This window comes from Dreissena polymorpha, chromosome 2 (genome assembly GCF_020536995.1).
Source record: "Dreissena polymorpha isolate Duluth1 chromosome 2, UMN_Dpol_1.0, whole genome shotgun sequence".
NCBI classification, from domain to species: domain Eukaryota; kingdom Metazoa; phylum Mollusca; class Bivalvia; order Myida; family Dreissenidae; genus Dreissena; species Dreissena polymorpha.
The window spans coordinates 120,299,307-120,314,855 of record NC_068356.1 but is presented as its reverse complement, the minus strand read 5'-3'; the positions used below and the strand labels follow the sequence as shown (position 1 = coordinate 120,314,855).

Genomic DNA, 15,549 nt, shown 5'->3' with positions numbered 1-15,549 from the left:
AAATAATAACAAAGCCATCCATACTATAAAGGTCAATGGCAAAGCCTGTGAGAAAAATTTGATCGCATTGAGTGTAATCACACAACGTGCTCATGGTGAGCTTTTGTGATCGCTTTATGGCCGTCGTGAGCCGTCAACATTTGCCTTGTTAACTCTGTGGATGCCACGTTTATATTCCAATCTTCATAAAATTTGGCCAGAATATAAGTCTCAATGATATCTTGAATCAGTTCGAAAATTGTTACAATTGGTTGAAAACCATGACTGCCAGGGGGTGGGGCATTTTTCCTTATATTGCTATAGTAAAACATTGTTAACACTCGAGAGGTCACATATATTTTCCGATCTTCATGAATTTTGGTCACAATATTTGTCCCAATAATATCTTGTTATCTCAGGTGAACGACTTTGGGCCTTTCTTGTTTGTTCATCTTACCATTTGAAGAAAAGATATCATTGCACAGATGTCTTTTACTTTTAGAATGTGTTATGCTGCATTTCTTATGTGGCTTGTTCGGGGTATATTGTTAAGCACATGTCGGTCAGTCCGTCAGTCGGTCCGTCCACAAGATGGTTTCCGGATGATAACTCAAGAATGCCTAGGCCTAGGATCATGAAACTTCATAGGTACATTGATCATGACTGGCAGATGAACCCTATTGATTTTCAGGTCACTAGATAAAAGGGTAAGGTCACAGTGACTAGAATGCTTAGGCCTAGGATCATGAAACTACATAGGTACATTGATCATGACTGGCATATGACCCCTATTGATGTTCAGGTCATTAGGTCAAAGGTCAAGGTCACAGTGAGTCAAAACAGTTTAATGATTTCCGGATGATAACTCAAGAATGCTTACGTCTAGGATCATGAAACTTCATACTAGGTAAATTGATCATGACTTGCAGATTACCCCTATTGATGTTAAGGTCACTAGGTCAAAGGTCAAGGTCAAAGTGACTCAAAACAGTAAAATAGTATCCGGATGATAACTCAAAAATGCTTACGCCTAGGACCATTAAACTTCATAGGTACATTGATCATGACTGGTATATAACCCTTATTGATTTTCAGGTCACTTGGTCAAAGGTCAAGGTCACAGTGACTCATAACAGTAAAGAGGTTTCCTGATGATAACTCAAAAATAGTAAGGCCTAGGATCATGAAACTTCATAGGTAAATTGATCATGACTGGCAGATGATCCCTATTGATTTTCAGGTCACTAGGTCAAGGTCACAGTGACAAAAAATGTATTTGCACAATGGCTACCACTGCAACTGAAAGACCATATGGGGGGCATGCATGTTTTACAAACAGCCCTTGTTTGTCTTATGTTGGTAAATGTTCATCTCGGTCAATTCTAGGTTATGTTTGAAAGTAGGTCATATGTTGTCCAAACTAGGTCAACAAACCAAATCACAGAAAAGGTTATTTAACACTCCAGAGGTCACATTTTCTTCCAGATCTTCATGACAATTGGACAAAATGTTATCTCGATGAAATAAAGTTTCAGTTTGAAAGTTGGTAGTTTGTCAAAAACTAGGTCATTAGGTCAAAATATAGAAAACTTCCTTTACCTTTCTACAGGTCACATTATCTTCCTGATTTTCATGAAAATTGCTTACAATGTCCATCTTAATCAAATCAAAAGCTGAATTTGCAAGTTGGTCATGTGCAAGCTAAAGCTAGGTTACAACTTAGTCAAATCATACACAAGTTTTTGACACTATAGAAGGAGTTTTGGGTGAGCGATACAGGGCTATCTTGTTTTAGAACAGCCTGTAGTAAGAAAGGGAAGGTATTGTATTTGTTTCAAAAGTAACAATTTATTGTTATTGGAAGTAACTGAGCAATTACATGATGTCATAGTTTTGGTTATTTTGCTCACTTGTTATGATGTGACAAGGTGAGCTTTTGTTATCACTCTTTGTCTGTTGTATTTTATCCAAAGTTAAGTGTGAATTCATAAGATATCATTTTACAATATTTAAATTTGGGTGTCACCTCTTTGCCAGATTCTTATGAAACTAGTCACCTCTATGTCATTTTGGGTTTCATATTCTATCAAAAATTAGGGCACTAGGTCAAATATAAGAAAAGGTCTGTTAATACTTTAGTGGTCACATTCTCTCTCTGATCCACTTGTAAATTGGTTAGAACATTATTTTAAATGATTTTAAAGTCAAGCTTGAAAATAGCATATTCAACATTTAGATCACAAGGTCTAGTCTCAGTGATTAACAGGTCACGTTCAAAAGTGGGTCATGTGCTTCCAAGCATTTGATCAATAACTAAAATCATTAAAATCTATGTTAACACTTACATTTTTTACCTGATCTTCATGGTAGTTGATCAGAATGTTCAAATAAATAAAAGTAGGAACTCGGTAACAAGGCTCAATTAGATCGGATAGACGCAAATAGTTTGTTCATACTCACAATGCCTTTTTTGCTAGATCTTCATGAAAAATGAATTAACACCACTAGGATACAATCAGTTTCAGGTGAGCCACATTGTGCTGTTAAAGCTATCTATGTATAGTATAGATTGTTACAAAACCTTGTTTATCAATAAACATAAATGAAAAAAATGGCTTTCTAACAGTTGTAGTCTTGGATGATATATTCCTCAACTTATAATCTACGACAATCTTTTGAGAAGAAAAACAAAATTTGACTATTATTATACCCCAACATACTGTGATTGGGGGCTAGCACAGGAATTCTCAATTATGTTCCTCGAAAAATAATGGGTTAGCTGTTGCTGTTTTATCCAGTTGTCTGGACCATTACTACCAAAAGAATTGTAAGTTCAAATATGAGATATTTAGGTAAATAAATCTTATTGAAGGGAGTGCAGTGTCCAAGAACGAAAACGATTGCACCATAACCATTAACTATTGACCTGCGGATAAATGACAAGCAATAAAAATTACACAATTGCGGTGATGTAGATTAACTTAAATGGATGCTTATTTATGTTATGCTTTCCGGTGATTTATACAGAAATATCAGTGAAATAAAATGGTATTTCACTGTTTTAAACAGTGAAAAATAACAGTGAAAATATCGATATTTTCCGCTGTTTTTCTGGGAAAATCGATATTCCACCGAATCCTACCTCCATCCTCTTTAAAAGCATCGTCAAACCAGTTCTTTCAGTACTTTGATTTGTACAGACTGGACGTATAAGCAAGCTATTTACTTGTTCATGCGCTGGCGCTTTTTGGTGGATATATCTTTGGGTTAATAAAACCAAAATGGCGTCACTCGTCAGAGGACTGTCGAGGTTGCCATTAAACAAATCGGTATTTAGGGGAATTTCTACATCCTCGAGACTTTCAGCAGTAAAGGAACCCGCAAATGTTGATACCGTGACACATACTGGACAAGTATGTCAATTTGCGAATACCTAAGCGAATAATACTATGTAAATGACAGGTGGTGGGGTTCGATAATTAACATGATTAAGTTCTTGCATGATCGATGTCCTGTGTAATTTCGGATAAGTATACTGTACCAAAATGTTGTTTTCAATTTCCTGTAACAAATTGGTTGATCTCATTCAGGCTTTTACTGTTGAATGACGTTTTTGTGTTGGATGATCATCCAAATAAAAATTTTGGCGTCAACAATGTTTGGGAAGAATTATGGTCCCTAGTTAGTCCATATAAACGTACTCCCAGAGCCTTTGATAATTTTTGCTTTTGCGACTCTGGGAGTAAATATGCACCCCTTTATAAACACCACGCAGTTTAATGCACAGATTTCGTGGGCATTACTACACAGATGTTGTTTGTACGAATTAAAGAAAGCGATTAATAAACTTCAAAAACACATTAAATTTACCTGAATGTCAGCCTACAGACGTTATCCTTAGTCCATATAAACATACTCCCATATGCACCCCTTATTAAACTCAAGCGCAAATCTGGACACAGATTTCGTGCGCATCACTAAACAGACGTCAGTTGTTACCAATTAAGGAAAGCGATTGATAAACTTCATAAACACATTAAGTTTACCCGAATGGCAGCCTACAGACATTATCCATTGCATGCAACCTAAAAAACACATCGATATTTCAACACACTATTCTTGCTGACATTTTCATTTTGAAATTTGAAACAGTGTAAATATTTGACACCAGTGCCACATGTTAAGGACTTAGATTACATCAAATATCACAATGTGCAAAAGATTGGTGTACTGAGACCTTACTGATAGCGACACTTTTTGTAAGCAACATTACAACAGTTTCCCAATATGGTGGATGGAGCGTACACAAATATAATAAAGTAAATAAAAAGCAATTATTTCTTGCTTTAATGGTACCATTTGCATGAGTTTGTGCTTTAGACAGGTAAACGTTGATAAGTTTTTTGCTGTATCAGTGTTCCTAAGCATTTTTAGTGGTGATCAAATTTTGCACCTTTGGACAAAAGACGGCGCATTGCCACTCAGCAACCCTTTGGGTTATAAAGGAAGCTGAAATTTAATTATTGCAACTAAATCCCTAGTCTGTTTTTACTGCTACAGACCAGTTGACTGTAATTGTTAACATAATGCAGCCTCAGGAAAACGATGAATTAACTTCAAAAACACATTAAATTTACCTGAATTACAATCTACGACGGACATTATTCTTTTCATGCAACTTAAAGAACACAACAATGTTTCAACACACCATTCTTGTTGATATTTTTATATTGAAATTTGGAACAGTGTAAATGCTCGAAAAATCCTTATTAACTTAGGCTACATCATAAATCGTGACTAGCAAAAGATTGGTGTTTTGCAAACTAATTGATAGCGACACTTAAAGTGTGCAATATTGCGACAGTTTTCATTGTGGAAAGAGCATACAAAGGTACAACAAAGTTAATAAAAGGCAATTATTTCTTGCTTTAATGGTACCATTTGCGTGAATTTGTGGTTTAGACAGGTTAACATTGATAAGTTTTTGCAGCTTCAGTGTTCCTAAACCCTTGCATCAGTGACCAAAGTTTTCACCTTTTGATAATAGACGACGCATTCTGAATTTGCAACTCTCAGCAACCCTTAGGGTTATAAAGCTAAGTGTTGCTTTATTGCAACTAAATGCAGACTCAGGTGCGGAAGGACCTGAAATACCCACACACAGAACTTAATATATATAATATTATATATGTTTCAATTTCATGTAGTTCTTAGAATTTTAATTTCATGTTGAGATTCATCATTCATTATAAGAAAGGCTTGAACAAAGTATTTAATTTTTAACTTTACCATAGAAGAATGATTTCAACAGGTTGCTATGTGGATCTTTAATTTCTGTTTCATTTTTGCAGGTTTATGAAAAAGATGACTATAGAAGAGCAAGATTTGTTGACAAGGAAAGATTGGTCAGGTTCAAGAATTATAATAATTAGCAACATAACTGTACAGTATAAACAAACAACTATTCCAAAAGTGTTTATATCATTAATGAACCATTTATACAAAACGTACTAAGAGTAATTGTAAGTATTTTTTATTAAAATTCTCAAACTTGTAAATAGCCTGTGCATAGCACCATTTTAAATAAAAATGAATGTATTTAAAAAAATGTTCTTCAAATAGATACCATTTATAACAAATATCAGCTTGTTCCCAAGAAACTTAGTAAAACTCTACCTGAGCCAAAAAAGCTTAATGTTTACATTGAAAATAAATTAAGTTATTAATTATTTAAAATATCAATCAAAGTCCTTGACACCCACATTGTACGTTTAAGGTATTAGGTCACATATTTGTTATACTGCAATTTGGATGTCTTCAAGAAATATGATGTACCATTGCTTGTTTAAGGTTAACCCCAACTTTGCCATAGACTTGATAGCTGAGGACCCTGTAGTGGTGTGTAACCGTAGAAGGGTTTCCAGCAACAGTGGCGGAGCTCTAGGGCATCCAAAAGTCTTCATTAACTTGGTATGCTTAGATGCAGTTAGGATTTAATATGATATGAAACTTTCGTTTAAACCTAGTTATTTTTGCTCATGTAAATCGAAACCCTTGGGCTTATATAGGCAATCTTGAGTCCCTTTCCTCTTCAAAGTTTTCATGCACATTTTATTTCAAACCTACCCGTATATATATATATATATATTTTAATCTTCATTTTTTCGCCTGAATCCAATCCATGAAATACTGTTAGGTGATTGGTCAGAGCATACTGAGGTTGATGTCCCAGTTTAAAACCTGATTGGCTTGAACATTACAACACAAACTCTTGGCCATACTCGGCTAGAATGATTGCATTCAAATATGATAAGTTTTAAATTTTCTACAAGTTTCCTATATTTTGTCCCAAATATTTGCAAAAACGTCTATAATGTTGGGTGAAAATATCCTTATGATTTACTTTAATTGATGTAATAGTATTCAAAAGAGCTTGTTTGACAGATTGTGTTTTCACGACATGCACCACGATATACCGATATACCGGTGAATCGTGGCAGCCCTAATGTAGACTATTGGAGTGCTCAAAATATTATTATTTATTTTTAGCTCACCTTAGCCTAACAAGCTTATAGTGTGCATTTGTGATCACCTTTTTCTGTTGACATTAACCTTGTGAGCACTCAAGATGCCACATTTATGGCACTATCATCATTTAACTAGCTGACAACATTTGTCATAATTATCAACTGATATGAAAATGGTTCAGGTCCATTTTAAAACATGGCATCCGAGGGCAGGGTTTTGCATGTATGGCAATAGTTAAACCTTATGAGCACTCTAGACGTTTCATTTTTTTCCCAATCTTCATGAAACTTGTTTGGAATATTTGTCCCTAGGACCTAGTTTGAACTTGTTCTTGTTCTTTTTAAAAACATGGCTGCCAGGGATCAGAGCAGTTTTCTTTATATGGCTCAAGTGAACACCCGTTAACATATTTTTTGGTCAGTCATAATGAAACTTTGTTAGAACTTCGTTTGTGATGATATCTCTGCCAAGTTAGAAAATGGGTTCATTCTTTTAGAAAGCATAGATGCCAATGGGGCAGGGCAGTTTTCCTTATATAGCAATAATAAAATTGTGTGAACTCTAAAGAGGTCAATATTGCCCAATCTTCATTTAACTTGATCATAACATTTTTTCAAATGACATTTTTTGCAGAGTTTGAAAAAGGCACTGTTATTTTGAAATACATGACGGCAAGGGGTTTCATGATATGGATACAATAAATCTTGTGAACACTATAGGTCACATTTATACTCCAGTCTTCATGAAACATTCTCTGAATGTTCCTTAGGATGCCTCAGCTGAGTTTAAACCGATGTCATGGGTAAAAAATCTAGGTCATAATATCTTAATCATGAGAAAGATTGTGAACACTCTAAAGGTCACATTTATTGCCAAGTCTTCTTAAAACTTATTCATGACATTTATCTAATTGATATCTCAATCTAGGTTTGAACTGGCTCACTAGGGTCAACAACTTGGTGACTAGGTCAAACACAAGAAAACGCTTTTTAACACTCTTAAGGCCACATTTATTGGCCATTTATTATTGCCCTAATAATATCACTGCCAACTTTGAAACTGTTGCACTTAGGATAACAAATGATGTCACTAGGACAATTGAATAAAAGGCTTTTTAAAACTCTAGAAGCGGCATTAATAAAATCATGAAATTTGGAGGAAACATTTGTTCTTTGAATAAATATATGTATATAAATATATAGAATTCAAAATTCTGAAGAATGCATGGTTTGCAGTGAACATTATCAATTTGAAATAGTTTTTATGCCCCCAGTAGGGTGGCATATAGCAGTTGAACTGTCCGTCAGTCAGTCAGTCAGTGTGTCAGTCTGTCCGTCCGTCCGAAAACTTAAATGGCCATAACTTTTTATGCCCCCGGTAGGGTGGCATATAGCAGTTGAACTTTCTGTCAGTATGTGTGTATGTCAGTCTGTCCGTCCGTCCGGAAAAAAAACTTTAACGTTGGCCATAACTTTTGCATTATTGAAGATAGAAACTTGATATTTGGCATTCATGTTTATCTCATGAAGCTGCAAATTTTGAGTGGGGGAAGTTCAAGGTCAAGGTCATCCTTCAAGGTAAAAGGTCAACAACAACAAAAATACCAAAGCGGCGTTCTCATGAAGCATCACATTTTGAGTGGTGGAAGTTCAAGGTCAAGGTCATCCTTTAAGGTCAAACAAACAAAAAAAAAATATTTTTTTCAAAGCGGCATTCTCATGAAGCTGCACATTTTGAGTGGTGAAAAGTCAAGGTCAAGGTCATCCTTCAAGGTCAAAGGTCAAAAAAACAAAACTTTTTTTTTCAAAGCGGCGCAATAGGGCGCGTTGTGTTTCTGACGAACACATCGCTTGTTCAATATTGATTATAGCAACTTGATATTTGGCATTCATGTGCATCTCATGGAGCTGCACATTTTGAGTGGTAAAAAGTGAAGGTCAAGGTCATCCTTTAAGGTCAAATGTCAAATAAATGGCGTCTGTCCGTCCAAAAACTTTTAACATTGGCCATAACTTTGTCAATATTGAAGATAGCAACTTGATATTTGGCATGCATGTGTATCTCATGGAGCTGAACATTTTGAGTGGTAAATAGTGAAGGTTAAGGTCATTCTTCAAGGTCAAATGTCAAATATATGGCATCTGTCCGTCCGAAAACTTTAACATTGGCCATAACTTTTTCAATATTGAAGATAGCAACTTGATATTTGGCATGCATGTGTATCTCATGGAGCTGCACATTTTGAGTAGTGAAAGGTGAAGGTCAAGGTCATCCTTCAAGGTCAAATGTCAAATATATGGCGTCTGTCCGAAAACTTAAACATTGGCCATCACTTTTTCAATATTGAAGATAGCAACTTGATATTTGGCATGCATGTGTATCTCATGGAGCTGCACATTTTGAAAGGTGAAAGGTCAAGGTCATCCTTCAAGGTCAGAGGTCAAATATATGGCATCTGTCTGTCAGTCCAAAAACTTTAACTTTCTTCATAACTTTTTTATGCTCCTGAAGGGTGGCATATAGTTTTTTATATGTCGGTCTGTTCGTCAGTCAGTCTATCCGTCCGTCAGTCCGTTTGTCTGTCCGTCCGCCTGAAACTTCAACATGGCCCATAACTTTTGCAATATTGAAGATAGCAACTTGATATTTTGCATGCATGTGTATCTCATGGAGCTGCACATTTTGAGTGGTGAATGGTTAAGGTCAAGGTCATTGTTCAATGTCAAAGGTCAAGGTCAAAGGTCACATTTTGCAATATTGAAGATAGTAACTTGATATTTGGCATGTATGTGTATCTCATGGAGCTGCACATTTAGAGTGGTGAAAGGTCAAGGTCATCCGTCAAGGTCAAAGGTCAAATTTAGCAATATTGAAGATAGCAACTTGATATTTGGCATTCATGCATATCTCATGGAGCTGCACATCTAGAGTGGTGAAAGGTCAAGGTCATCCTTTAAAGTCAAGGTCAAAAGTCAAATTTTGCAATATTGAAATTAGCAACTTGATATTTGGCATGCATGTGTATCTCATGGAGCTACACAATTTGAGTGGTAAAAGGTCAAGGTCATCCTTCAAGTCAAAGGTCAAATTTTGCAATACTAGTATTAAAGATATCAGCTTGATATTTGGCATGCATGGGTATCACATGAAGCTGCACATTTTGAGTGGTGAAAGGTCAAAGTCAAGGTCATTCTTCAAGGTCAAAGGTCAAAATTTTGCAATATCAAAGATAGCAACTTGATATTTGGCATGCATGTGTATCTCATGGAGCTGCACATTTTGAGTGGTGAAAGGTCAAGGTCATCCTTCAAGGTCAAATTTTGCAATATTAAAGATAGCAACTCGATATTTGGCATGCATGCGTATCTAATGGAGCTGCACATTTTGAGTGGTGAAAGGTCAAGGTCATCCTTAAGGTCAAGGTCAAAAGTAAAAATTTTCAATATTGAAGATAGCAACTCCATATTTGGCATGCATGCGTATCTCATGGAGCTGCACATTTTATGTGGTGAAAGGTCATCATCCTTCAAGGTCAAAGGTAAAATATATGGCTTCAAAGCGGCTCAGTAGAGGGCATTGTGTTTTACGAACACAGCTCTTGTTGTTATCTAATTCTCACAATATTAAATGTTTATAAGTCTCCAGCATCTACAGTTGGCCTGTGTATTTAATACTTCCAGGATAAGCCAGAAGTGTCGATTTGTGGCTACTCTGGTAGGAAATTCATCCAGACCAAGTACTACGATCCAGCCAAGCATGGGCCCTCTATAACTTATGAACAGTACCTTGCAGAGATGGAGGCTATAAAATCGTAATATGCTCTTCCGCTCTAAGACTCAGAACTCTTGTTGTGACACGATGATGCATAAGCAGATGCAAACATTTTTTGAAATGTGAGATCTTTTTTTATGTTCAATCTACAGACATAAAAAAGATACAAACTTTTATTAAAATTGATAAGCGTTTTGTTAATTTAGAAATTTAACTTTTTTTTGATTAAGCAGAAATAGAAAATTAGTTGTAACTGGTATTTTAATTAGATTTTCAAGCTTATTTGGTATTTGTCTGGTCAGACATGTTGTTTTCTTTTGCTAAGTCATGTTTAAACTGTTACCTAACAAATTGTTACAAAATGATAAACTATTGTTAATATAGTAAATAAATTGTATTTTTTATTGTAAAATTTACTAATTTTTCAGCTGTGTATAATATTGACTCCAATTTAAAGTATTTGCCTATGCTTTTTAATTTGGATTTACATGTTTATTCATAGTAGTTCTAATGCTTTAAATAAACGTTAAAAATAAATTCAACATGATTGTTTTATGATTGTGTGTCTTGCTTTTATGGTGACCTATTTAAATTCTTGATCATTTCCCTTTGTAAGTGTTGAGATAGGAGAACGGAATTAGCTATTTATAAAACATGCCTAGTATTCACCTATCAAATAGTTTGTCCAAAGGTAAGGGTCAGATAAAACTTCAAGCACTATGATCCGAATTGAAGTATCAGAAATTATGGCCTCCGAATGAGGAGGTTGATCAGTTAGTGCTTTATTCAGAAGCCTTTATTTTAACCGATCTTTTTCGGATATTTTATATTTCAGATGCTGTGTATATTTTTTTTGGCTTGATTATGTTATATGACTGTGTTCTGTCAACTGTATATTTTATTTTATGATAAAAATTATTATGAAGAAAGTAATAAGGAACTGGCATTTTGTTACTAAAAATGAATTAAAATTTACCTAATAGTACTTTATGTCAATAAAAGTCATGGCAAATGTAGGTTCGGAAATTAAACAAAGTAATTGCAATACATCTCTACTCAGTTTTGTTTAAGATGACTCAGTTTTTTTTGCAATTGAAAACATTAATTTATGACTTATCGTTATTCAAGGCCAATAAGAAACTGGCATTTTTAAGTTAAAAATAAACATACATGTATTTAACCAGTATACATGTATGTATATAGGTTGGATATTGACCATAGTTATTGAGATGAATATCTACTTTGTTCTATTTAATGATGACCCACTTCCTTATTCGGTTTGAATAAGTTATATGAAACTGGTTCCTTAATCTTGATTTTTATCGAATATTTATATTTAAAAAATACATTCAAATGAACGAAATTGACCAGTAAATCAAGGAAATCATTGTAAATGTAGATTGGGTATCAAACATATTTATTTAAAGTATATTTGTTATTTAAAAGAAAGATAACCCAGTTCCTTTTTTGTGGCTGGATAAGGAAAGAGGAACCAGTGTAACATATTTTGGAAAATATGCCTGGCTACCAACGAGACCAGGGTTATTTTGTTGTTCCCCATGGCCTTGAATTGTGTGCCAATGTTGAAGGTCGCAGAATGTACCATTGGCACCCAAGAACGAGAAAACTCGTTTTTGCAGATAGAGAATAAAATTAAATAAACAATACCTAATTAGAGTGAGTTTACCTTTTGTTTTAATTGAAAAAACAACAACAACAAAACGTAGAGGCCTTTCAATGAAACTTTAGGTCTTTTCAGGTTTCTTGGCAAGATAACCATTGTTGTTAAATATTGTTTACTGTGATGTCTCAATATTGTCCTGGTAGTGTAGTCTACTTATGTGTGCGAAGTCGCCACATGGCATTTTCTGTATACCATATTTTAATTAAAATAGCTATGCCCCTACTGTTTCCAATTTTAGAACAGAACTTATTTTTTGAAGCTGAGATAACAACGTATTTGACCATTAATTAATACCCATTAACCAATAAATGTGTATCATACATCTTAATGATAATCAATTAATGGAATACAAATGATAATACACTTTTACTAGAGCACAGCTTCGTTTAAACAAGTCTCGTAAACTGAAAGTCTCGCTAAAACACGTACTGATAAATAATTGGTATTTGTTTAATGGATCTATGAACAATATTGATGAAAATTAGTCAGCATGTTTATCGTGACAATATATCGGCCAGATTTGAATACAGGTTAAGTGGGTTCAACACATCGATCATCAGGTTGAGTCGTAGAGAAACCTTATAACAACTCGAAATTCTTCATAACCTTGATAAAACTTAGTAGGATTGTTGGTCTCTACCATATCAAGGCTAAGTTCAAAACTGGCGTACATGAAGTAAAAAAAACTAGGTCACGGGGTCAAAGCCATGACAATTGGTGTACCTCTTTAACTCAGATAAGCGCGTTATGACCATCATGGTTCTCTTTTTCAGTATACAGTCATAACAAAACCTTTTTTTTGGTTTGGAGAAAACCTAAAGTCTGGTATTGTTACTAAAGTATCAAGCTTCAATAAAATAATTCGTTTACAATAATATCGGTGTAACTAATGTCATTGACTTAACTATGTAATTGATATATTCTTAAAAAATAATCAAGGTTAATATCAGATTTGGCGATTGCCAATGAAATGAACAATATTTTTATGTATTTAGTCTTAAAATGGCGTATTAAAACTTTTCTGGTGTATTCGGTGCCACGCTAGAATCACATGCACTTAGATAGCCTGCAAAGCGAATAGAACAAATAGCTACATACTGAATAGTAAATACATAAATATTGAAATTTGCGAGCTTGTTTATTTTAAATTTATGGTAACAGGCCTTTGGCTATGCTTAAATGAATGTGCTTACCATGGGGGATATGTTTTGTCCTCAAACTATGGTTTCTTCACACCCTGTCATGCTAAACTCAAAGACTCCAATATAAACAATATTCAGTTGGGTATAACAGATATGGTTCCATTTTCTCCCCAATGTTCTGTGTGCAGGAGTGATGAGACCCAACGTGTCATCGCGTAATTTAGTTTCGACATAGAAGGACCTTGTTTCCCGTGCAATACACACAACCTTCATGAGAACGCGCTTTAAAAAAAATTAACGTGGTCCAACCCCGTCCTAATTGATCGAAGTCACATCCTCCCCTGATTGGACATGCTGGTATGTCAATCGGCACTAGTCTATGAATCTAATACTTTCTTTATGGGGAACTAGGAAGAAACCTAAAGTTTTACTTAAATGTTATAAGATATTGGTGTAATTGTATTGTTACAAGTAAAGTACGTACGTCAAGTTCATGAAAATATGTTCGAAAAATTAGACTTTAAAAATGACACAAAATCTTTAGCCTATGTTACTATAAGATACATGCATGTTTAAATTAATGAACTGTAAATCTCATAACAATTCCCTGTTATCAGATCGTGTTAAACTAAAAGCAGCATCAGAATAACAACTCGTTTTTGGCCAAGAAAATACGATCATCAAAAAGTTATAAAATGAATGGGCGTATTGGTGGATAAAGACAGTTGTTTTGTGTGTTTGATACATTGGTTATTAAAATCAAAACATTGTTACCACTCAATAATATACATTTATGAATCAATCTCACCGAAACTTAGTAAAATATTTACATTGTCAATATCTAGCTTTAGTTTGAATCTGGATCACTTGTGTCCTAAAACAAGGTCACCAGATCAAATCTTCGAAAACCTTTTGTATAATCAATTTCAGCTTGTTTCCTCTCGTGCGGCCACATTTTACTCAATCTTGAAACAAATCGGTAAATATTACTTCAATGTCTAGACAAAAATTGAATCGGTATCACGTGCGTCCAAAATCTAGGTCACCAGTTAAAGTCTTTGAAAAAAAAATACAACTCTGAAGGCCACACTTATGGCTCACTCTTGATAAAACTGTCAGAATGTTAATCTTGAAAATATGTTGGCTGAAATTTAATCGGGGTTATGTGCGCCAAAAACCGAGGTCAACTGGCCAAATCTTTGAAAAGAACAACAACATGATTTCCACTCTAGGCAACCTTCATATGACTTCGATGAATCTTGGTGACTATGTTTATCTGGGTCGAGTGTGAATCAGGGTACCGGGCGTTTAGAAAGCAGGATAACTGGTCAAATATTAGGGAAAAAAACATATGACAAGTCTAGCAAAGTTATCTTGATAACATAAAGTTTAGGCTTGAATATGGATTCAGTGTGGTAAAAATGAGGTCACCAGTCATTTGCATTTGGTATACCTTAAACTCCGATGAGCGTGTTAGTGTCACCATTGCCATTACAATTACTGCTTTATATAATAATTTATAATTAACGTATTCTTAATTTTCAATTTTATCACTTTAAAGATTTGTACAAAGACTGTTGGAAGATGCCAAAAGAGACATTGACAAATTAACTTTTACCATTGATGGAAAAAATCAAAAGAAGAGAGGTCTGAAATTGATAAAAATCGCTATCGTTGAAACGAAAGCTGCAAAAGATATCAAAGCAGATGGTTGTTTTTAAAAAGGACTGTGAATTTTTTTAACCTAGAATAAAACTTCCTCTAACGTGTGCATAATCACTCCATAGTATTTGCTAATTGATTTGCTGAATATTTCGTCAATTGTTTAAATTAATATATGTAACCTTAGTTGACAACAGAACCTTGTATGTCCAATTTCTGAACGGTACTTCACATACATTTTGTAATTATTTTTTATTTTGCCTTTTGATATATCAATGCATGATTCACTAAAACAGCCAACAACCCAAATATGCTAGATTACTATATGTTTATATAACTTCACAACAAATTTAGGTTAGTTTATTATTTGTTTGACCGTTTGATCTTGAGGTGTACCTCTCCCTTAGGTAGGGTAAATCATATAGTTAATTATCTATTCATCGTCTTGTCTGCCCGAATGACACTTCCAATAATTCAAAGAACACGGTTTTGATGTTAAAAATGGATTCAATAAAAATCATTCAATATGGGCCTGTTTTTGTATAAACAAATAAAACAACTTTTGTCAAACGAAATATATAAACGTACAATTTTCTGCGTTTTTGTTCACTTGTAAAACTATTGTTTGCTTACCATCTTAGGAATGGTGAATGACGCCATAGTCGTGTTCTAAATACACACAATTTCGGCATCTGTTTTGAGCTGTTGATCGCTTTTGACAGCTTCGTAAGATCTGTCAGATGCCAAAAGTTGTTTATCAGCGCTATTTATGCCCGTCGAGAA

General features: G+C 34.4%; 1 protein-coding gene across 1 annotated transcript; it reads left to right on the top strand.

The window, feature by feature from the left end:
- The first annotated feature begins 3,082 nt into the window (after nucleotides 1-3,082).
- Nucleotides 3,083-11,953, top strand: LOC127868754 (NADH dehydrogenase [ubiquinone] iron-sulfur protein 6, mitochondrial-like). The gene is made up of 4 exons (XM_052410783.1): nucleotides 3,083-3,392; nucleotides 5,331-5,384; nucleotides 5,830-5,949; nucleotides 10,188-11,953. Exons 1-4 carry the CDS (start codon nucleotides 3,261-3,263, stop codon nucleotides 10,320-10,322), a joined length of 441 nt encoding a protein of 146 aa, XP_052266743.1. The 5' UTR covers nucleotides 3,083-3,260; the 3' UTR covers nucleotides 10,323-11,953.
- The last annotated feature ends 3,596 nt before the right edge of the window (nucleotides 11,954-15,549 follow it).

What these genes read in the sequence shown, in the direction of transcription:
- LOC127868754 (XM_052410783.1), top strand. Translation starts at nt 3,261, where the DNA reads ATGGCGTCACTCGTCAGAGGACTGTCGAGGTTGCCATTAAACAAATCG. An exon ending in CCGTGACACATACTGGACAA is followed by an intron (nt 3,393 to 5,330) that starts GTATGTCAATTT and finishes TCATTTTTGCAG; the next exon opens with GTTTATGAAAAAGATGACTA. An exon ending in TTGTTGACAAGGAAAGATTG is followed by an intron (nt 5,385 to 5,829) that starts GTCAGGTTCAAG and finishes TGCTTGTTTAAG; the next exon opens with GTTAACCCCAACTTTGCCAT.